Below are 24149 nucleotides of genomic sequence, written 5' to 3' on the forward strand. Positions count from 1 at the left end.
CTCTATCCTATCCATCCCATTCATCATCTTATACGTCTCAATGAGATCTCCCCTCATTCTTCTAAACTCTAACGAGTACAAGCCTAGCTTATTCAGCCTCTCCTCATAGTTCAACCCCCTCAACTCCGGTATCAGCCTAGTAAACCTCCTCTGCACTTCCTCCAAGGCCAAAATATCCTTGCGTAAGTGCGGCGACCAAAACTGCACACGGTACTCCAGCTGCGGCCTCACCAGTGCCCTGTTCAGTTGCAGCAAGACCTCCCTACTTTTGTATTCAATCCCCCTTGCTATGAAGGCCAGCATCCCATTTGCCTTCCTGACCACCTGCTGCACCTGCAGGCTGGGTTTTGTGACTCATGCACAAGGACCCCGAGGTCCCTCTGCACCGTCGCATGCTGCAGTTTTTCGCCATATAAGTAATAGTCCTTCTTACCATTATTCCTACCAAAGTGGACAACTTCACACTTGCCAACATTAAATTCCATTTGCCAGTTCCTGGCCCATTCGCCCAGCCTACCTAGATCCTTCTGCAGACTCTCCACACCCTCCGCACAATTTGCCGTTCCACCAATCTTGGTGTCATCAGCAAATTTCGACACCATACACTCGGTTCCCTCCTCCAGATCATCTATATAAATGGTAAATAGCTGAGGCCCCAGCACCGACCCCTGGCGCACTCCACTAGTCACCATCCGCCAATCCGAATAGCACCCATTGACCCCCACTCTCTGCCTCCTATTTGACAACCAATCCTCTATCCACGCTAACACCCTACCCCCAACTCCATGTCCCCTGACCTTCTGCAATAACCTCTTGTGTGGCACCTTATCAAACGCCTTCTGAAAATCAAGAAACACCACATCCACCGGCTCTCCTTTATCCACCACCCTAGACACATCCTCATAGAACTCCAACAAATTTGTCAGACATGACTTCCCCTTAACGAAACAGTGCTGCGTCTGCTCTATCAAACAATTTTCCTCAAGATGCCTCGCTATTTTCTCCTTGATCACGGATTCTAACATTTTTCCTACAACAGGCGTTAAACTAACCGGCCTATAATTCCCTGCCTTTTGCCTGCCACCCTTCTTAAACAACGGCGTAACATTAGCCGTTTTCCAATCTTCCGGCACTTCCCCAGAATCCAGCGAGGTTTGGAAAATAATCATCAAGGCATCCACTATCACCTCCGCCATTTCTTTCAGAACCCTTGGATGCATTCCATCCGGTCCTGGGGACTTGTCCACAATCAGTCCCTCCAGCCTGTCGAGCACCGCCTCTCTAGTAACAATAATGTCATTCAGGCCCTCCACTCCTACCATCTTTCCATCGCTAACACCCGGCAAACTATTCACGTCCTCCTTCGTGAAGACCAAAACAAAAAAGTTATTCAAGGCCTCAGCCATTTCCCTATCCCCTACCACTAAGTCCCCCCTCTCCTCATCCTCTAAGGGTCCAACATTCACCCTAGTCAGCCTCTCCTTTTTATATATTTATAAAAACTCTTACTATCCTTTTTTATATTTAGCACTAGCCCAGCTTCATAGTTTATCCTACCCTTCTTTATCAACTTCTTCGTCATTCTTTGTTGATAGTTAAACCTCTCCCAATCCTCTTCTTGCCCATTACTCTTAGCTACTCTAAACGCATCCGCTTTTAATTTAATACTCTCCTTTACGTCCTTCGTTATCCATGGCTGATTATCTCTCCTCCTACGATCCTTTTTAACCATCGGAATAAATTTCTGCTGAGCACCAAGAAAGATCTCCTTAAAGATCCTCCACTGTTCCCCAGCAGACCTACCTTCCAATGTGCTCCCCCAATCAACATTCGCCAATTCCTCTCTCATCCTATCGTACTCCCCTCTGTTCAAACAAGGGACACAGGTCCGGGAACCCACTTTGTCGTCCTCCATCTGCATCAGAAATTCCACCATACAATGATCACTCTTCCCAAAAGGATCCTTCACCACAAGGTCCCTAATTCTACCTGCCTCATTACATAACACCAGATCCAAGATAGCTCGCTCCCTCATCGGCTCCAACACACACTGTTCAAGGAAACTATCCCGGCAGCATTCCAAGAACTCTTCCTCAAGCCCACCGCGTCCAACATGGGTCAACCAATCAATATGTAGATTGAAATCCTCCATAATTATCGCCGTTCCATTCCTGCACGCCGCACTTATTTGCGTGTTAACAGCCTGCTCCACCTCCAGATCATTATTTGGGGGCCTACAGACGACACCCACCAGCGTCTTCCTCCCTTTGCTGCTCCTAATCTCCACCCACAACGATTCCACTTTTTGCTCTTTGGCTCCTATATCATCCCTTACTACCACCCTGATGCTATCCTTAATCAGCAGAGCTATGCCCCCCACTTTTTCCTCCCGCCTATCCTTCCTAAACACTTGATACCCCTGGACATTCAGCTCCCAGTCCCTGTCACCTTGCAGCCACGTCTCTGTAATGGCCACCAGATCATACCCATTTGTGCTGATCTGCGCCACCAGCTCATTCACTTTATTCCGAATGCTTCGTGCATTCAGATAAAGTGCCTTCATCCCAACCTTCACCTGGACCCTATTTGCCAGAACGCCACCAACCTTACTCACGCCCCCTACTCCCTTTATTATTGGGGCATCCTTGGCCTCTTCCCTTACCTGTACCCTCTCCTTTACTTTTGACCCTGTAATTTCACCTACCCTCGCACCCTCCCCCCCTAATTAGTTTAAAGCCCTATCTACAGTCCTATCTACACAATTCGCCAGGACTCTGGTCCCAGCACGGTTCAGACCAACCCCATCCCACCTGAACAGGTCCCACCTACCCCAATACTGGTGCCAATGCCCCATAAATTCAAACCCATTCCTCCCACACCAATCCCTGAGCCACCCAGTCACTTCCTTAATCTTATCAACCCTACGCCCGTCTGCACACGGTTCAGGCAGTAGTTCGGAGATAACCACCTTGTCGGTTCTACTTTTTAATTCCATTCCCAGCTTTTCATACTCCCTCCCCAGATCCTCAGTTCGCATTTTGCCTACGTCGTTGGCACCCACATGTACCACAACGACCGGATTCTCACCCTCCCACTCCAGGTTCCTCTGCAGCCCAGATGCGACATCCCGGACCCGAGCACCAGGCAGACAACACACCCTTCTGTGCTCTTTGTCATTGTGACAAAGGACAGTGTCAATACCCTTAGCCACACTATCCCCAATTACCACTACATTCCTTTTCACCTTCTCTTTGTCTATGTCCTCATCAGTTTGTTCCTCATCAGTTACAGAACCATGCCACACATAAACACTGCAGTAATTCCTGCTGAGGGGTCGTCAGTTAAGAACCAGGTTGAACCTGGTGTTTCCAAATTTGGCAGTGAGGGTGGAGGTAAGGCAAAGTGTTCAAGAGGTTAGAACACATTCAAAGTTGATGATCCAGTGTTTGTCAAAAAGTTTGGAAGTCAACAGAGTTGGATTGCAGGTATTGTTGTGGTCAGGAAGGGCCTATGATCATATGAAATGGGGGTACAGGACAAATCCAAAAAAAACCATGTGCATCATTTGAGGAGACCAGGGTAGTTTGATGTAGCAGCGAGCCTCTTTAAGGGTAATGTTTCAGAAGGTCATGTGATTCAATCAGCCAGAACAGTAAGAATCTTAGAACTGAGCGTGGGCTTTCCCAGGCAAATCAATCCAAGAGCTGCAGAAGTTGATAGCACAACCAAGTTGTAATTCTAATAAATAGTTTATTATTCAAACCAGGTGGTCATCAATCGGTCAGGTACGACAGGAGCAATTTCCAGAAGAAAACTAAGTGTCCAACGGGTCGGAAAATGGGAGTGTTTTTGGGCAAACTTAGTTGAATTTTCAGCACTCTGTGCTTCACAGAGTCCACTGTGAATTCACGCCAGTAGTGGGCGTTGGGAAGTGAAGGGGAAGGGGAGGCAGGGGGAATGGTGCTGCTAATTAGACCAGTGTGCATGCGCCTATGTCCCAGAAGGGACATTGTTTCCTACAAAGGGCATTTCGGGGCTCTTGGATACATTACAACTTTTATAAAAAGTTTCTATGTTCCATGTTCTTTAACTTAACTTTCAATTGTTTGTAACACTGGACTGAGACTGGATAATGGGTGGGATGGAGGGTGGCGTATGGGTAGAGGGTGAGTGGGCAGGAAGCATGAGTGGGTAAATACATTTAAAATTTAAATAGTTTGGAAGTACTTTTAAAATATTTTTTAAAATATATTTAAATACATTTTGAGGCTTTCCTAAAGTTTGCTCAACATCTGGTCCAATTCCATTGGAAGGTTTGGTTCCACTCACATGTCTCCACTGCCGTGTGGGTCTGCCAATGAATGCAGCAACCGATCTCTGGGTCAATTAAGGCCTCAACTATGGAAAACTCCCAGTTACAGGTCCACAGCGGAGGTGGAATCAAGACACGGGATTGGTCCACCTCCCAATTAGTATAGTTACACATTTGTTGTTAAGGTAATGCTTTTTTTGGTCAAGAGAACATTGCAACAAAAATTACTTTAAAATTATGATAAAAATATACATGGATATTGAGCTGGAGGAAGGGGGAGGACAGAGAAATCCATCTTAACTGATGCAACAAAATGGGTGCTTTTAGATTTATACAGAAATCCTGAAACTCAGTTCCAATGCAGTGAGTAAAATTAAATATCAGACACAGTATAAAACAGCTGGATAATTCAATACTGCCTGTCCTACACCACCATCCAAGATGACTTTCTACCCAGGGATCGCCAGAAAGTATGGCTGAAGTGAAGCACAAACAAAATGTAAAGGCCCAGTACTGTGGTTTGTATACATACCGTGTCTCATCACTGTAGACTGTCTCAAGCACGGTCGCTGCATACTCTAAATTCTTTTTCAGATCTGTGACTGAAGCTTCACCTCGTTCTAGCTGTTTGACCAAAGATCGCAATCTGAAACAAAATGAAAACTGTTATATTATCTAAGTTCCACATAGCTGTGAAGAAAAGGATAATTGCATTTATAATAAATAAATTATGTGATTTCTCTCCACAACTTTAAGTGTTCATTTGCCTCAAAGAATGCCAATCCATAATTGGCCATTAGTGCAATTTTGATAAAATTAGCTCCACAAGAGAAGCCTATAGCCGGACTCAGTTATTTATCTTATCACATGGGCAGCTATGACACTCAATTTATAACAACTATTTTCAATCTGAATAGCTGTGTACAGTTTATAACCAAGAAAATGGTTAAAGCTGTTTTGTGATGCCATGTTACCAAACCATATAATTCCTATAGGATTGTTAATTCTATTGGGATTTGTACAACTCTGTGTAAAAAACTTAAGCGTGGACTGATTCTGCAATCCCACACCCCACAAGTAGTAGCATTTATAACTAAGCCTGGGTTGGAGATAAGACCACAACCTGATTTGCTGATCCACACATTCCGGGAGAGCAAAATTTTACAAGCAGCATCTATAATGCACAATATATGAAGACAGTCATATAAATACAATCTTCCAACGGCAGTACTCAGCACGATTCTCTGAAAATGAATCCAATATCAACAATTTTTCATCCAAGGACCTTTTTTTCATCCAATTTTTCATCCAGACCCAGGTGTGGAAGTTCCACTCCCATTTCTGGCAGATACAACTTTTGCCCCAAGGGAAAAGTGGACAACATGTCATTCAAATAGGAAAGAAACCTGAACTCAGTTGGTTCATTTAAACTCAGCTCAGTTGAAGTAGATCCCATTTTGGCTGTTCCAAGGGCCTTGCCAAAAACTTCTGTTAACTGCTATATAAGGAGATGACAGGTTTTTTCTTGGGGGCCCCAAGAAAAATAGGGTAGTAATAGTACGGCATTTTAACTTTCCCAACATTGACTGGGACAGCCATAACATTAGGGGCTTGGATGGAGAGAAATTGGTTGAGATTATGAGTGGCATGGACAGAGTGGATAGTCAGCTGCCCTTTCCTAGGGTAGAAAGGTCAAGTGCTAGAGGACATAGGTTTAGAGGAGATGTGTGAGGCACGTTTTTTTTCACAGATGGTGGCGAATATCTGGAACGTGTTGCCAGGGGGGGTGGTGGGAGCAGGTATGATCGCAGCATTTAAGGGGCCTGTAGATAAATACAAGAAAAGGATGGGAAGGATATGTACTCTGTAAATGCATATGGTTTTATTTAGGCAGGCATCACGATTGGCACAGGTCTAGAGGACCGAAGGGCCTGTTCCTGTGCTGTACTCTTCTTTTTTCTTTGTATTCAAGAGGAATTTCTTACTCAGCATGTGAATGGCCTGACTAGAGAGGGGGCAAAATTTGATCTCTCTTGGGAAATAAGGACCAGCAGGTAATTGAAGTGTTTGTGAGGGATCACATTTCCCATGGTTAATCCATCAAACCTACACATCTTGAGACACTAAGGGATAACTTAACATGGTCAACACACCTAACCTGCACATTTTTGGACTGTGGGAGGAAACCGGAGCGCCCGGAGAAAACTCATGCAGGCATGGGGAGAATGTGCAAACTCCACACATAGAACATAGAACATTACAGCGCAGAACAGGCCCTTCGGCCCACAATGTTGCGCCGACCAGTTAAAAAACAATGACCCTCTAACCTAAACCAAACCCTTTCCATCCATAAACCTATCCACGGATCTCTTAAATGCCCCCAAACTAGGCGCATTTACAACTGCAGCAGGCAGGGCATTCCAATCCCTCACCACCCTCTGGGTAAAGAACCTACCCCTGACATCCGTCCTATAACTACCACCCCTTAATTTAAAGCTATGCCCCCTCGTGCTAGCTTTCTCCATCCGAGGAAAAAGGCTATCACTGTCCACCCTATCCAAACCTCTAATCATCTTATATGTTTCAATAAGGTCCCCTCGCAGCCACCTTCTTTTTTTTTACGCAGACATATATTTATGTGAACCCCAGATTTATCCATTAAAGAGTTTGGAGGAAAGGCTTTTAAAAGGTTGCAATTGCAATTGGCAGTGAAAAGAAACACCCAAAGGTGGACCCATGCTGACTGCAACCTAACAATCTTGAGTAGTTCAGGGAGATCAAGAAAAACAAGGCACCATAAAATTAAGGGAAAAATGAAATAAAAGAGCTGTTTGCACATGCCAGCCATGCTTCCTGATCTTGACCTGTCACAGGTGTATATTTTTGCTGTGGAGTGAGTGGGTTATAACCATCTTAAAACCAAGATACCCACTATATTAACTGCAGTTGATCCTCATCGATAATAAATTGTCCTTAAGTCAGTGATTATCTCTCATCACTGGAAAGCTTGTTATGAGAGGTCGCCAAGAGAATAAATAGAGCAAGTTGGAAAAGTTTCTTCACGCATAGCTGTTGAAAAATAAAACAATTTTGCCACAAGGAATGGTTCAGGTACCTCCATTGCATTCCTTAGGCAAAATAGGAAAAACGTTCAAAATCACAAAATGATAAGGGGGCTTGGGGAGAGTGAACAGTGGGATTAGTTTTGGTTTTTGCAGCAAACAGCTATCGTAGGGTAAGGTTAATCATGAATCTCTATGCTTATGTGATGGAATCTGCATGCTCCTGGGGACAGAGTTCACAAATGGGTGGATGGCATCAATATTCCAGATATGGCCTCACCAAAGCTCTGTACGTTTGCAGCAAGACATCCCTGCTCCTGCGCTCGAATCCTGTTGCTATGCAGGCCAATATATCATTTGCTCTTTTTTACTGCCTGCTGCACCTGCATGCTTAGCTTCAGCGGCTGGTGTCTGAGGACACCCAGGACTCAACGCACATTCCCCTCTCCTCATTTAAGGCTATTCAGATAGTAATGCCAAGGGTATTGTTCTCAACGCCTACCCACACACCCCACTGCAATGTTACATGCAGTGGCAAAGCATCAGGTGGCCAGCCTGTCCATAAGCACCTTAAGGACCTTGTCCCACCCACGCTACAATCAAAGTCAAATTTTTACTGCTTGGGCTGTTGGCAGTAAGAGCGTATCACTGGCCTTTGGACCCATCAGCTGTTCCCCTCAAGGCCTCTCCCAATCCTTCATTCCCTCCTGTTCATGCATCCCTCAGCCCTTGCCCTGGTCTGCTAGCCTGGCTCACAAATCCCTCAGCCCCTCAACTTGCAAAGAACAAAGAAAATTACAGCACAGGAACAGGCCCTTCGGCCCTCCAACCCTGCATCGACCATGCTGCCTGACTTAAGTAAAACCCCCTACCCTTCCGGGAACCATATCCCTTTATCCCCATCTATTCATGGATTTGTCAAGACACCCCTTAAAAGTCACTACCATATCCACTTCCACTACCTCCCCCAGCAATGGGTTCCAGGCACCCACTACTCACTGTGTAAAAAATCTGCCTCGTACAGCTCCTTTAAACCTTGCCCCTTGCACCTTAAACCTGTGCCCCTTAGTAACTGATTCTTCCATCCTGGGAAAAATTTTCTGACTATCCACTCAGTCCATGCAGCTCATAATCTTGTAGACTTCTATCAGATCTCCCTTCAACCTCCGTCGCTCCAGTGAAAACAATCCAAGTTTCACCAACCTCTCCTCACAGCTAATGCCCTCCATGCCAGGCAACATGCTGGTAAATCTTTTCTGTACCCTCTCCAAAGCCTCCACATCCTTCTGGTAGGGTGGAGACCAAAATTGAACACAATATTCCAAGTGCAGCCCAACAAAGGTTCTATAAAACTGCAACATGACTTGCCAATTTTTAAACTCAATGCCCTGGCCAACGAAGGCGAGCATGCCTTATGCCTTCTTGACTACCTTCTCCACCTGCACTGCACTTTCAGTGATCTGTGTACCTGTGCACCCAAATTCCTTTGCCTATCAATACTCTTAAGGGTTCTGCCATTTACTGTATATTTCCTATCAGTATTAGACCTCCCAAAATGCATTACCTCACATTTGTCCAGATTAAACTCCATCTGCCATCTCTCCGCCCAAGTCTCCAACTGTTCTATATCCTGCTGTATCCTCTTGATGGTCTTCATCGCTATCTGCAAATCCATCAACTTTTGTATCATCTGCAAACTTACTAATCAATCCAGTTACATTTTCCTCCAAATCATTTATATCTATTACAACTAGCAAAGGTCCCAGCACTGATCCCTGAGGAACATCACTTGTCACAGCCCTCCATTCAGAAACACATCCTTCCACTGCTTCCTTCGGTCTTCTTTGACCGAGCCAGTTATGTATCCACCTTGCTAGCTCACCTCTGATCCCATGCGACTTCCCCTTCTGCACCACTCTGCCATGAGGGACTTGTTAAAGGCTTTACTGAAGTCTATGTAGACAACATCCACTGCCCTACCCTCATCAATCATCTTCGTCACTTTCTCGAAAAGCTTGATCAAGTTCACGAGACACGACCTCCCCTTCACAAAACCATGTTGTCTCTCACTAATACGTCCACTTATTTCCATGTGGGAATAAATCCTGTCTCGAAGAATCTTCTCCAATAATTTCTCTACCACTGATGTAAGGCTCATTGGCCTGTAATTACCTGGATTATTCTTGCTACCCTTCTTAAACAAAGGAACTACATTTGCTATTCTCTAATCCTCTGGGGCCTCCTGTGTAGCCAGGGGAACCATCAAACTTAGCTTGATGTCTGGTTCCTGCATCGCTCCTGGTGGCACTGTTTGGACCAGACAGCTGCTATCCATTTGATTAGCTAGCAGCTCTTAAAGGCAGGTCTTCCTCCCCAGATGCAGGGGTTATCTGGGTTGACTGACCTTGAGCCACTTAATCATTAAATAGCTGTGGGGTGAGCTGACTAAGTAGAGGCAGATTTGCCCTTGACATTTGTTACCCCTGCAATGTTAAATTTCACCCTCAGCTGTATGAATCTGGATGACTGTGTTTGCTGGCCAACGTTCATTTTCTGTTCTGCAACACCTTAATATTAAAATTCAGATCCTTGTTTATCAGTCCCTCAATATAATTATTTTTTTTTGTCTACAACTTCCAACAGTTCTAGAGATGATTGCTGTCTTCCAGTTCTGGCATTCTTGAATTTCATTTCTCCAAATTTAGGGGTCACCACTTCAATCCTAAACTTTGGGATTCCCTCTTGAAACAGCCAACTCTCTTATCTCTCTTCCTCACTTTAAAATGTTCCTTAAAACCTACCTCTCTGACCTAATGTCACTTTATGTGGCTAAATGTCAAATCTTGTACACAATTAAACTGGAGACAAATAAAGGACTAATCATTTTTTGGCACCTTCCATCTGCTAACCACATCTCAATGTGCTTCTCAGCCAATGATCCACCTTTGAAGGGTAGGCACTGTTGTTCTGCAGACACTGTTGGTTTGCACAGCAAAATCTCTCAAAAAGCAATGAGATGAATGTCCAGTTAATATGTTTTGGTGATGTGGCCAAACGGGCATCTAAAATGGCGATTTGTAAAGCACTCTGGGACAACTGGGCAAGAACTATAATGACAGGCTGCAGTTTAAAGACAGAGAGAAACAGGTTGCAACTCTGACGAGTGAATAAACAGGATATGGGTCATCTCCAGGATGAAAGAGACTTTCTGGTCACACTGGGTTGTGTACCAGACATAAGAACACTGTGAACCCTTATTTAGGAGGGAGGTATGAGACCTATGTGCCTCCAGCACCTACAGACATGGCCACTGGGGACACACCCAGAGATTGGTGTGGTAGCTCATGATTGGATTCTTATCGATCGGGGGATCAAGTCCTGATCAATTGATTGGCAATGGCCAAAAGGGGTGTGAAACCTAACGTGGTATAAAAGGTACTGCGCAACCAAGAATCTCTCTCTCTCTTTGACCCCATGAATGAGCTACAACAATGGTGACCATCGCCAACAAAGACCAGCACGAGGAGAGCCACCACACCTGAGATGGAAGGAAGACCAGAGCCAGAGTGCCAGACCAGACCAAAGGACCAGACTATGCAGATGACTGCTGAGACCAATATCTGCTTTGGTACTTGCCAGTCACGCAAAATTAAGTCAAGGTCTGGTATTGGACTTGAGTTCTAGTATTTTCTGTAAGATACCTTATTGTTGGTCGGTGGGTGATTATTGATTGTGTGGGTTTAAATAAAGATTGGTTGTACTATCAAGACATCTACTCGTAGTTATTTGTCCACCGTTTAAGGGTTAAAACAGACTGTGCGGCAGGCAACAGTGGCGTCCCTGGGTGGGCTTGATAAGATGTTACTTTGTTGCTCTAATATCGAACCCCGCAGACTCTATATTGAATGGTTATTTAAAACTCAGAGTCGACAGGTGTAAACTCCTTATTGCACAAGTAACTGCTTTCGGGAAATTGTTTATTGTGCATGCACTGTTACTAACAAGGAGGATAGGGTAAACTCTGTAGGTTTGTATTAGCACCCAGAGGGATTTGTCCCGGAACACAGTCCAAAGCTATACCCACAGTCCGATCAACTCCCTACCCCCTGTTGTTAAATATAGAATGGCAGGAAACGGTATAGAGACATAGAAGTGTGCAATATGGGAAACAAAAATCAGGGAATATACTAAGAAGAAAGAATGGCCCCTATGGGCAGAATCTTGTGCCAATTCCGAAATGGGCCTGGGATTCCTAGGGCAGATTTTGAAATAAGGCTAGTCAAGGGAAAGGATGAACTCTACGGTTCAAGCCTAACTCTGGAGTAGAGAGGGGGTGTTCATTATACCCTTGGTACTAACTGACTTAGAGGGACTGATTGGTAAATTAGCAGGCACTGGACCCTTTCAGTCACTTCTTGTTCCCCTAGGACTACGCCTAGAGAAATGGGTAGAATTTTACAGAGAGTTTTTGGATCTGGGATCCATGAGTCAGAGGTGTTTTAATGAAAGGAACAGAGATAAAGGAAAATGCTTGAGTAAAGTTATTGTGATTATTAGTTTAGAAGAGTTACGGAGTGAGAAGTCAGAAAAAATGAAGTTAAAAGATGAGTTAGAAATTACGAGAGAGTTAGTTGAGAAATTAAGAGAAGAAAATAAGTAATTTTATGGAAAAGTAGATAAGCAAGAACAAAACAATGAGGTAAATATATTGTCTATGAGTCAGTTTAAAGTATATCAAGTTAGTGAAAAGAATCCAAGTTCTGATTACTCCAAGTTCCAGCAGGAGATTAATCAATTAAAATCTCAGTTGTCGATGCAGATAAGGATGCTGTCTGTGTTTGGGGCAGTTGAGTCTGAGGGAGATGGTGTTTATGGATTGGGTTGTGGATTGTATCTGGAAAAGAATGCCCATTTTGCACATGACATTAACTGGGGACTCCTATCTCCTTTTCCAGAGGCACCTGATCCCACAGCAAGTTTAGAATTTGCTCCTGGTCTGATGAATTCTGTGACTATTAGTTGCAAGGAAGGCATGGAATTACCAGGAGATGTTGTTGATTGGGAGGGAATTAAAAGAATCTCAGCACTGTATATAGTTCTGAATGCAGACTTAACCATCCCCATCAATGGACAGTCTTGCGTTATTAGAAAATGTTATGCCCATGAACCCCATTAAAACAGACCATGTGGGGTAAGGAGCTTACACCCTCACTAACATCACAAAGAACCCCAAGTTGTCCTTTGTTTTTTTTTAAAGGAGGGAGTGTGCAGTGTGTGTTACAGAATTTTAAGAGAAAGGAACTATGTTCTCTCAACTTACTAGGAAAATATTATAAATTAATTGGCAAGATGGAAAATTGATTAGAGAAAATCGAAGGTTGAGCTAATAATTTGAGTAGTTTTGTATTTCAGTGTGTTTGTGTCTAGTTGCTTGTCAAATGTAAGTGATTATTGTTGCATTAGATTGAGAGCAGGAGTTGTTAAAGTCTGTTTGTTCTTGTGGCGTATTCATTGCGGGCAATTGGCTTAACTTCAAAGGGGCTGAACAAGTGTTACAACTGTTAAAATTTAAGTATAAGATTTCTTGAATTTACTTCTGTTTTTGAGTTTAATTACAGTTTGGAAGAAAAAAGAATGAAGACGACTGTCTTAATCTGTTCTCTTTATTTTCTTCCAATGTTTTATTTTCATCCCAGTTTAGGGTGTTGGATTTGAATGAAAAATTAGGTGGAATGCATGCTGGAAGCTTCTATGTGTGTCTGTGTATGTTTAATAAACTGGTTGTGTTGATGTTTTTGTTATGTTGTTTATTTTAATGTTTTAATGTTCTTCCCCTAATTGTGATTTTACAACAGTGGGTTTGATAATGAGTTTAAATACAAATTGGAAATTGGATTGGATTAAATTGAAATAAATTTTTGGAATTCCCTTAACCTTTTAAGTACAATCAGTGGCCATGATTGTGCTTAAGAGATATGGAATATAAATACATAAATAATATGCATACATGTGGGACATTACTTTGAACACAATTTTTGGAAAGTAAACTGAAATTTAAGTGAAACTTGTTAAAATGGCGGCGCGGGCTTGTTGGGCCGAAGGGCCTGTTTCCCGTGCTGTGTTGTTCTTTGTTCTTCGTATTCCAAAATCGAAGAACATAAATTGAAGTTTGAAATAACCAATTTGAATTTTGAATAATCCTGAGTTCGAATTTTGTTAAGAAAGGACTTAACCTTGGAGGGAACCATGTGCTCCTTCCTTTGTCTTGAAGAAATCGTGACATCATCACATTGGAATGGTTTATTTCTTATGTTTTTTAACTGGCAGAGATTTCACCATCTTAATTCGGCAATTAAAAGTTATATATATTGGAGGTTGTAAATTTTATTTTTGTTTTTGTTTTTAATTTGACAGTTTTTGAGACCAAATTAATTCATCTGGCTCCAAGCCAACTATATTTTTTGTGTTTTGTTTTAAATGGCTTGTGAATAACAAGTCTAGCAGCTTCAAGACTCCAAGATTGTTTATCACAACTTAGTGATAATTGAGACGTGAAGAATTTGGCTCATTCAGATTTTCTCACTGTCAACTTTCAAATTAAAGTGATTGGTTACGCTTAAGCGTTACAGTTTGTGGCATTTAATTGATAGGATAAATTGAGCACACAAAATAACCAATTTATAAATGGGAAGTTACCTAAATTCTAAAGAGGTAAATAAGTTTAATTTTGACAAATAAAGGGTAATGGAAAGAGTCTGTATGGGTTTTGTGTTTCAAAGAGAGATGCATTGAAACAAATTCTCAATTTATGATGTAACCATTTGGATGTGAGATAATTTTACAAAGTAATATCTGTTTGTTTTGTGACTTTCCTATACTGAGTAAATGTTATCTGTGGTAATCCTCATGTTTACATGTAAAGTTTGTTTGGTTCAATGTATGTAAATGCTACTAAATTGGAAGTTTTTTTTCTGAAAAGCTAAGGGCTCTGGAGAGTGTCAATAACTTTACAACAGATGATGGGATTTTTTTCCTGGTACTTAGATTATTTGGGGTTACAGGAGTTAAAATGCTTAAAAGAGGAACAAATAAACTATTTATGCAAATCATGTTATTCATAAATAAAATTGGTAGACAGAATGATGGAGGAGTTTCCTCTATAATTTATTAAACTGGTAGAAAATCATTTGAATTACTTCTAACTTGTACTTTGGTTACATTGTGTTAATTGAGTCATAAAGAACATAGTATGTGTCTGCTAGAAGGAGATAGATTTTGAGCTGTGACTGTGGAAGTTTAAATCTAAAAATGGTAACTGTGACAAAAGGTCTTTATTATGCAAATTTGGATCATTTTTAAATAACAAATACTTTGGAAAGTTAAACTACCTCTTCAGCACTTTTGAGTGCACGATCCTCCAAAATCCAAATTTAAGTGTTCTGTCTCAATGATTTATTATTGTCCTGTGCATAACTCTGAACTTGAAATAGTGCTTAGAATATGTGATTATTTGTATTTGTAGAGTGTTGTTGTCTGTAGCTTCTGGAATGTCAATATGTTGTAGGGATGTATTATTACTGTGCATGCCAATGCCTGGGCCTTGACTGTTGGGTGACTGGGGGATTCCTGACTGATACTGGTCCTGAGTTTGTGATCCATCACGCTTCGCGTTCAGGATCAAAGGGGGGACTATGGCCAAACGGGCCAACTAAAATAGCGATTTGTAAAGCACTCTGGGACAATTCGGCAAGATCCAAACCAACAGGTTGCAGTTTAAAGACAGAGACAAACAGGCTGCAACCCTGACGAGTGAATAAACAGGATATGGGTCATCTCCAGGATGAAAGAGACTTCCTGGTCACACTGGCACCGTGAACCCTTACTTAGGAGGGAGGTATGTGACCTATGTGCCTCCAGCACCTTCAGACATGGCCACTGGGGACATACCCAGAGATCGGTGTGGTAGCACCTGATTGGGCTCTTGTCAATCAGGGTGATCAAGTCCTGATCAATTGATTGGCAAAGGCCAAAACGAGCGTGAAACAAAACGGGGTATAAAGGGTACTGCACAACCAGGAATCTTTCTCTTTCTCTGACCCCACAAACGAGATATAACAATGGTGACCATCACCAGCGATGACTAACATGAGGAGAGCCACCACCCTCAACAAGGAAGTAAGACCAGAGCCAGAGTGCCAGACCAGACCAAGGAACCAGACTACGCAGACGACTACTGAGACCAGCACACAGATAAAGGCCAATATCTGCTTGGGTACTTGCCAATCACACAAAGTTAAGTCAAGGTCTTGTATTGGACTTGAATTCTAACATTTTCTGTAAGAAAACTTATTGTTGGTTGGATGGGTGATTATTGATTGTGTGGGTTTAAGTAAGTATTGGTTGTACAAACAAGATGTCTACTTGTAGTTACTTGTCCACCGTTTAAGGATAAAACAGACTGTGTGGCAGGCAACAGTGATACTGATTCAAGGAGAACATTGGCCAAGATGCCAGGAACATTCCCCACTCTTCTGTCTTGGATATTTTGCAACCACCTAAACAGACAGTCAGTTTAATCTCCTATCCAAATGACAATGAGTGAATTTAAAGAAGGGAGGCAGTCTCACATTGCTTTGTTTAAAGACAGTCAGAATAAAATGATGTGTAAAGATTTTCAGGGCATTTGGAAGTTAGCTAAATGTTTTTAAATATTAACACAATGTTCTGTTAACATTAAAATCATGCAGAATTTAGATGCTGAAGTAAAACTCAAATCACTCTCAGGGGACATTTGAGTTTGATTGCTGTTTATGAAAGTTATTGTATTATCAAAACGGTCTGGTTAAGCCGCAGACAGTGGGCAGGGAAAACGCAGGAGTTTGCATCATCCCGATGGCCTCTGTAACTGAGGACAAAAGTCACAATGTCTTGGGAAAACCATCACAGACCAAGTGAGCACCATGACTTAGTACCATTCCCCTGCCTTTTCCCCATACCCCTGCATATTGCTTCTATTCAAGTAATCATCTATTGCCCACTTGAAGGCCTCAGTTGAACTTGCCTCTGCTACAATTCCAGATTTGTTGTGTGAAAAAGTATGTCTCAGATTGTACTTACATCTTTTGCAAATCACTTTAAACTCATATCTCTCGTTCTCAATTCTTTTATGAGTGAAAACAATTTCTCCCCATCTATTTTGTCTAGCTGCCTCATTATTTTTAACATCTCTATCAGATTTCCTCTTAGCCTTCACTCCAAGGAGAACCGCGCCAACCTCTCTAATCTACCCTGATAACTGAAGTTTCTCATCCCTAGAATCATTTTTGTAAATCTCTTCTGCGCCCTCTCCAATGTATTCGCATGCTTCCTGTAGCGTGGCATCCAAAGCTATGCACAATATTCCAGCTGAGGTCTAACTAGTGTCTCATATAAGTTCAGCATAACCTCCTTGCTCTTATATTCTATACCCCATTAATAATTCCCAGAATACTATATGCTTTATTAACCACACTCTCCACCTGTCCAATTTCAATAATCTATGCACTCATACACCCAATTCCTTTGCATCCCTTTAAAAATTTTTACCCTTTGTTATCTCCCCATGTTCCTCCTACCAAAATGCATGACCTCACACTTCTTCACATTCACCTTCATCCGTCACCTATCTGCCCACTTGTTCATGTTCTTGAAGTTTTATGCTGTCCTCTCGGCAATTTACAATACTGCCAAGTTTTGTTTCATCCACAGACTTTGAAATTGCCAACTGCATATCAAATTAAGTTATTAATACATATCAGGAAAACTAAGAGTGCTAGTATAGACCCGTGGGGAACACCACTACAAACCTTCCCCAGAATATCCATTGACCATTGTGGGTGACACAATGGCACAGTAGTTAGTACTGCTGCCTCACAGCACCAGGGACGCAAGTTCAATTCCAGCCTCGGGTCACCGTATGGAGTTTGCACATTTTCCCCGTGTCTGCAGGAGTTTCCTCCAGGCGCTCCAGTTTTCTCCCACACTCCAAAGATGTGTGGGTTAGGCTGATTGGCCATACTAAATTAACCCTAGTGTCGGGGAATTAGCAGGGTAAATATGAGGGATTATGGGAATAGAGCCTGGATGGGATAGATTCAATGGGTCGAATGGCCTCCTTCTGCACTGTAGATACTATGACCTTTGACCTTTACTTCCTACTATTCAGCCAATTTTGTGTCTACATTGCTACTGTCCCTCTGATCCATAAACTATAATATTTCTCACTAGTCTGTTGTGTGATACTTCATCGAATGGCTTCTGAAAGTTTATGTATGCCACATCAACAGCATAACCCTCACTGGCCTTTTACCTCCTCAAAACACAATTTCCCTTTTAGAAATCCATGCTGGCTCTTCCTAATTAAATTATTCCATGTGGTAATAACTATATCCCCTAAAATTGTTTCTACAAGCTTACCTGCCACTGATGTTAAACTGTTTGGTCTCTAATTGCTGGGGCTGTCCTTACCACTTTTTTGAACAAGGGCATAACATTTGCAATTCTCCAGTCCTCTGGCACCTCCCTTGATTCTAGAAAATACTGGAAGATTATGGTCAGCGCCCTGCAATTGCCAAGCTCACTTCTTTTGATGTCCTTGGACGCATCTTTTTCAGTCTCGTTAACTTTCACTACCAACAGTCTATTCAACACTGCCTCTTTGTCAATTTTGTACCCTTCTCAGTGCAGAATTTCCTTGCCTGTCACCATGGCCACTGCGGATGAAACAATACTTGCAAGTATTGTAAACTGTGAAGAGGACGGTGTAAAATTCCCAAAGGACATGAGCATCTGGGCAGATTCAATTTTTAGAAAGTTAAATCTGAAAAGACCTGATATGACATGCAGCATACTTGGAAGGAATAAGCAACTTCAGACCAATGATTCTCAAAGCTTTCCACAACTGAAGGTTTCATCTGTCTCATCTTTGGGTTTGCTGTATACTAAGTGAGATTGATTGCTGTGATGAGTCAACAAATCCATTATTACTGCAATATCCAACTCCTAGGCTAGTAGAAGGTGAAATGGATGCATCTTAAGTCATTTTTCATCTAACTATACTCATATCCCAATATTCCTATCCTTCGAATCCATGTTGTCAAGAAATTGTTAAGGTCTAAACTTATTAAAGTTAACCTCAGGGCCACAGAAATACAGAGTACCCAGCAGAAAGTTCTGAAGTTGCCCTTACAGTTTGTCCTGTGCTTCATCACTGAATGTGGCAGGGCAAAGAGGAAAATGGCTGTCAGGGGTCCAGTGTAAAGAGAAAGAATTCAAATTCTACAGTAAATTTTCAGCCAGGGAAACAAATCCACCAAGGGGGAATAGTGAAGAAGTTAAGATTGCAGCAGGATCAAAAGTTTCTTTTGACAGCCTTCGGCAGGCCAGGGTATTTAGAGGATAGGATGAAGTCTATTTTAGGGCAAATTGTAGGTCAGCTAGAGAGTCAGCTAGATCAATGGGTTGGTGCGGGTTGGGGGGTGCTGAGACCATATTTCTGGTGCTTTGAATGAGTAGTGGATTCTGAGAATAGCAGCAAGTTTCTTAAAATTAACTTCTTCTCTAAAGTAAAATAAACAGCTGACAGGATTTTTGTATTTAAGTTACACAACTCTTCATTTGAATGGATCTTGTAATCCATTCATTTCAGCACACATGTTCATCTGCTTATAACTGCTTTCTTTATCTACCCCTGCGCCTTGCAGAGGCCGGTATTCACTTAGTTCATTGTTACCAGCTATTTCTCTGACCAGCTTTTGATCCTAGCTCTAAGTGTTCCAGAAACTATGGGCCATTGTATTTCCAATATTTGGTTTTGATTTCTGATGCCAAAAAGATATTAAATGAACAAACAAACGGTACCACTCAATGAAGCAAATCTTAATTAAAAGCTGCATGCTGTAATAGAAAGAATATTTTAAGCTTATTGGAAAATAACTGAATGGAAAGGACCAAATAAACACTCTTTTGCAATTTATTATAGATTTAATATATGTTTGCACTCTGAAGAAAAATCAAAACTCCCTATTTATTTTGGACATTCACACATGTACTGATGCTCATGTGAAATTCTTTCAAATCATCGCACTTTATGAACTCAATTTTTTATCATTGCAGTCTTTCTTATACCCAAAGAAACAATTTATACTGACAACATTACCTCAAGGTAAAACACCTAAAAATCTGTTGAACCAAAAGGATTTACTTCAGTGAATGCTGCAGCCTCCGAGCTGCAATTAATTATGACTTGTCAAAGGCAGTAAAAAGCACTGGTGGAATTTGTAAGTAGCTGAAATGAAATCCTCTGAGCCCAATAGCCTCTCACTAGTGATCTGGAACAGGGCCCACAAGACACCCAGTATGATTATTTCCTTATTAGATAAGACCTTTTGTCATGCTCACCAACCAGTTTTTTGTCAGCCAGTTTTAGTTAGAACATAGAACATAGAACATTACAGCGCAGAACAGGCCCTTCGGCCCTCGATGTTGCGCCGACCAATTAAGAGAAAAGCAATGACCCTCTATTCTAAACCAATCCCTTTCCATCCATAAACCTATCCACAGATCTCTTAAACGCCCCCAAACTAGGCGCATCTACAACTGCAGCAGGCAGGGCATTCCATTCCCCCACCACCCTCTGGGTAAAGAACCTACCTCTGACATCCGTCCTATAACTACCACCCCTTAATTTAAAGCTATGTCCCCTCGTGCTAGCTTTCTCCATCTGAGGAAAAAGGCTATCACTGTCCACCCTATCTAAACCTCTAATCATCTTGTATGTTTCAATAAGGTCTCCTCTTAGCCGCCTTCTTTCCAACGAAAACAACCCCAAATCCCTCAGTCTCTCCTCATAGGACCTTCCCTCCATACCAGGCAACATCCTGGTAAACCTCCTCTGCACCCTCTCCAATGCCTCCACATCCTTCCTATAATGTGGGGACCAGAACTGTATACAATACTCCAAGTGCGGACGCACCAGAGTTTTGTACAGTTGCAACATGACGTTGCGGCTCCTAAATTCAGTCCCCCTACCAATAAACGCCAAGACACCGTATGCCTTCCTAACAACCTTATCGACTTGATTTCCAACTTTCAGGGATCTATGCACATATACACCTAGAACCCTCTGCTCATCAACACTATTCAGAGTCCTACCGTTAGCCCTATACTCTACATATATTATATATTATATAATATATAATATAATATAATATATATAATATATATATAATAATTAAAGTTGCTGAGCTTTAACATATTTAAGCACAACAGATCTCGATATAAAGAGAGGAACAGCTCCATTTTGTACACACATTAATAAATATGGTAACAAATGTTAACACCCAAGTCTAAAAATTTTCAACTACAGGTTTGAAGCTGTATCGTGCAAGGATGAGCAAGTAATCACTGAATGTGTTGGTATTACATTCTTGTTCCTATTTTATTGGAGGAAGGAGTTAACCTGTTCAAAATAAGCAAGGTTAAAATCACTGTTGCAGCAGGTCCAGTAAGGAAAGCATTTAGTGTTCATGTAGTAATACCTGAGAAAAGAAAATGTTGATACCCATTTTTGAATATCCGTATAATGTCATATCCATGACTAATAATATTGTAAATTATTAGTGGGTTTGCTAACACTAATACCTATCACATCATACCACAGTCTTCATTGGCTAAGCATTAGAAAGTCGAAAAAGTAAGCCAGGGCTGAAAAGTGAGAAGCCAGACTCTATAATATCCAACATGTTTAACAAGCCTGTGCCAAGAGCAGAAAATCTGAAACAGTTCCTTTAGGGATAAGATGAAACATTCTTGAAAATGGATTCAATATGGTTGATATTCCACTGTAGTAGACTTTCACCTTGGTAGGATGTTTTGAGTTTTGCATATAGCGAGCTACTCCCATCCGATGGCAATATTGCTATGGAAAAGGTAAAGAGTGAATCACCAGAAAATTACTCAGTAGTGCTCCAGTTCCATCAAATCTGCTTCACCAGGGATGTGGTGTGAACCCCATTGGCAGAGTTTTTTTCTGGCCAATGAATTAATTCAAGCAAACAGGGAACAGCTCTGGGGAGAGGGCGGGAAAGTGGAACTGAGCCACGACAGATCAGCCATGATCTTATTGAATGGCGGGGCAGGCTCGAAGGGCTGGATGGCCTACTCCTGCTCCTATTTCTTATGTTCTTATGATTTTTTTCAGTTTTTGTGCTTCATAAAATGAGGGGTCATTAGTTGGACTAACTCCCTCTCTTTGATGTAAGGGGCTCACAATCTGAACAGAGATAGGATCATTTTCCGTGAGGCGCTCCTTCAACTTTTATTATCATAGTTGCAGGACATCAGTGCTGAAAACAGATTCTTATCTTACTTCTTGCAATAGTAATGGGATTATTCTCCATGAGTCCACCCAAAAATGGGCAGAGTATATGGAATTAGAGAAAGATCAGCTATGATCTCACTGAATGACAAAACAGGCTTGAAGGTTAAATGGTCTATTCCTGATCCAATGCTTCTATAGGATCACATTGGAGAATGGAACTATCCTGCTTTTTATTCTGTCTTAAACTCCTTCCAGGACAGTCACTGGTACCATTGTACAAATATAAATTAGAGAGAGGATCGGTCCTAATTCTTATAGAAACATAGAAGATAGGAGCAGGAGGAGGCCATTCGGCCCTTTGAGCCTACTCCACCATTCAGCCCAATCATGGCTGATCATCCAAATCAATAAGCCTAATACTGCTTTCTCTCCATAATCTTTAATCCCATTCACCCCCAGTGCTATATCTAGCCACCTCTTGAATACATCCAATGTTTTAGTAACAACTAGTTCCTGCGGTAATGAATTCCATTGTCTCATCACTCTTTGCTGAGAAATGTCTTTTCATCGCCATCATAAATGGTCTACCCTGTATCCTCAGACTGTGGTCCCTGGTTCTGGACACTGCCCCCCCCACACTCTCTGAAACATCCTCCCAATATCTACCCTGTCTAGTCCTGCTAGAATTTTACAAGTATCTATGAGATTTCCCCTCATTCATCTGAAGTCCAGCAAAAAACAATTCTAATCTAGTCAATCTCTCTTCGTACATCAGTCCCACCATCCCTGGAGTCAGCCTGGTAAACCTTTACTACACTCCCTCGAGAGCAAGAACATCCTTCCTCAGAAAAGGAGATCAAAACTGCACACAATATCCTAGGTGTGGCCTCACCAAGGCCACATATAATTGCATCCCTGCTCCTGTACGCGAAACCTCTCGCAATGAAGGCCAACATACCATTTGCCATCTTTCTACTGACCCTTCCTGCTTCTTCTTAGAGGAAGATGGAAATTAGCCTGTGATCTGTTCATGAAGTTACGAGATCCATTCTGTATTTCTTTCTGTTGGGTTAGCAGATTACGGAGATGTTCCAATGCTTAACAAATGCTCTTGGAGTGTTGTCATAGGTCACCAGACCATTTCGACGGTCAGAGAATAATATTTCTGGGGATTCAGTTTTTTAAGTCAGTCAGTGAGTAAAAGTGGAATAGTGGTGTTGTCATTGAACTAGTAACCCAGAGGTCCAGGGTAATGTTCTGGTAATCCCACAAGATAGGTGAAATCTGAATTCAGTAAAAACCTGGAATTAAAAGTCTAATGTCTATTGCCGAATGTTATAAAAATCCATTTCATTCACCAATGCCCTTTAGGGAAGGAAATCTTACATCCCTACCTTTGGTCTACATGTGACTCCAGACGCACAGCAATGTGGTTAGGTTTCAACTGCTCTCTGAAAAAGCCACTCATTTAAAGGGCAATTAGGGATGGGCAACAAATGCTGGCCCAACCAGCGATGCCCACATCCCATGAATAAATGTAAAAGTCAGATTTACTCAGGAGTGTCCCAGGGAGAGGGACAGGGAAAAGGAAGTCCCAGGTAAGCTACAAAGTCAGGAGAGAGAAACAGGTCCCAGTTAACTTAAAAAAAAGGCAGAGAAAATAAGAAAGGGCTACAGACTTCAAGATCTGATGATTTAAGAAAGCAGCTGAAGGCTGTGGGCTGTTGGGGCAAAGATGCCCATTTGGAGCAGTATTGTCCTGCTCGGCATGGCCAAAGGTCTGAAATGTGTTTCCTGTAAGGTGCTGGAGTATATTCGGAAATCCAGCAGAACGTAATCCTGGGACTGAAACCATGTGAGCTGGTCTGAATTCTCTCCACAAGTGAGCTGGCACTTGTGGAGAGAATTCTAAGGTGAGATTTTCAAAATTGAAGATTGGAAACCCTTGTGAAACAGACAAAATTTCAATGAGATTGGTTGACTCAATGTAACTAATGTCTGGGTGGGTTGTTGAGAAATTTATGGAATTTATTTTGGTTGCATTTAGCATTTATTCTCCAGTGTGATGTGTTTGACCACAGTACACTTGTTAATTCACATCTACCTTATACTTAACCTGAATCTTGGAGTATAAGATATATATTTTGTTTAGAACATAGAACATAGAACATAGAACACTACAGCACAAACAGGCCCTTCGGCCCACAAGTTGCGCCGATCACATCATCACCTACCAACCTACACACCTATCTATAACCCTCAATCTCATTAAACCCCATATACTCATCCAGAAGTCTTTTAAAAGACCCCAGCGAGTTCGCCTCCACCACCACTGACGGCAGCCGATTCCATTCACTCACCACCCTCTGAGTGAAAAACTTCCCCCTAACATCACTTCTGAACCTCCCTCCCCGCA

At 42.0% G+C, this 24149-nt stretch overlaps 1 protein-coding gene across 1 annotated transcript in view; it reads right to left on the reverse strand.

Moving 5' to 3' along the window:
* pde1ca (phosphodiesterase 1C, calmodulin-dependent a) overlaps window positions 1–24149 on the reverse strand; it is a 427725-nt gene that overhangs the window by 232290 nt on the left and 171286 nt on the right. Inside the window, exon 3 of the mRNA XM_080194829.1 lies at window positions 4845–4958. Within this exon, the coding sequence (XP_080050955.1) occupies window positions 4845–4958 (114 nt within the window). The remainder of the gene's footprint in view (window positions 1–4844; window positions 4959–24149) is intronic.

Source organism: Carcharhinus amblyrhynchos, chromosome 8 (genome assembly GCF_965287045.1).
Source record: "Carcharhinus amblyrhynchos chromosome 8, sCarAmb.v2.hapA, whole genome shotgun sequence".
In the NCBI taxonomy this organism is placed as follows: domain Eukaryota; kingdom Metazoa; phylum Chordata; class Chondrichthyes; order Carcharhiniformes; family Carcharhinidae; genus Carcharhinus; species Carcharhinus amblyrhynchos.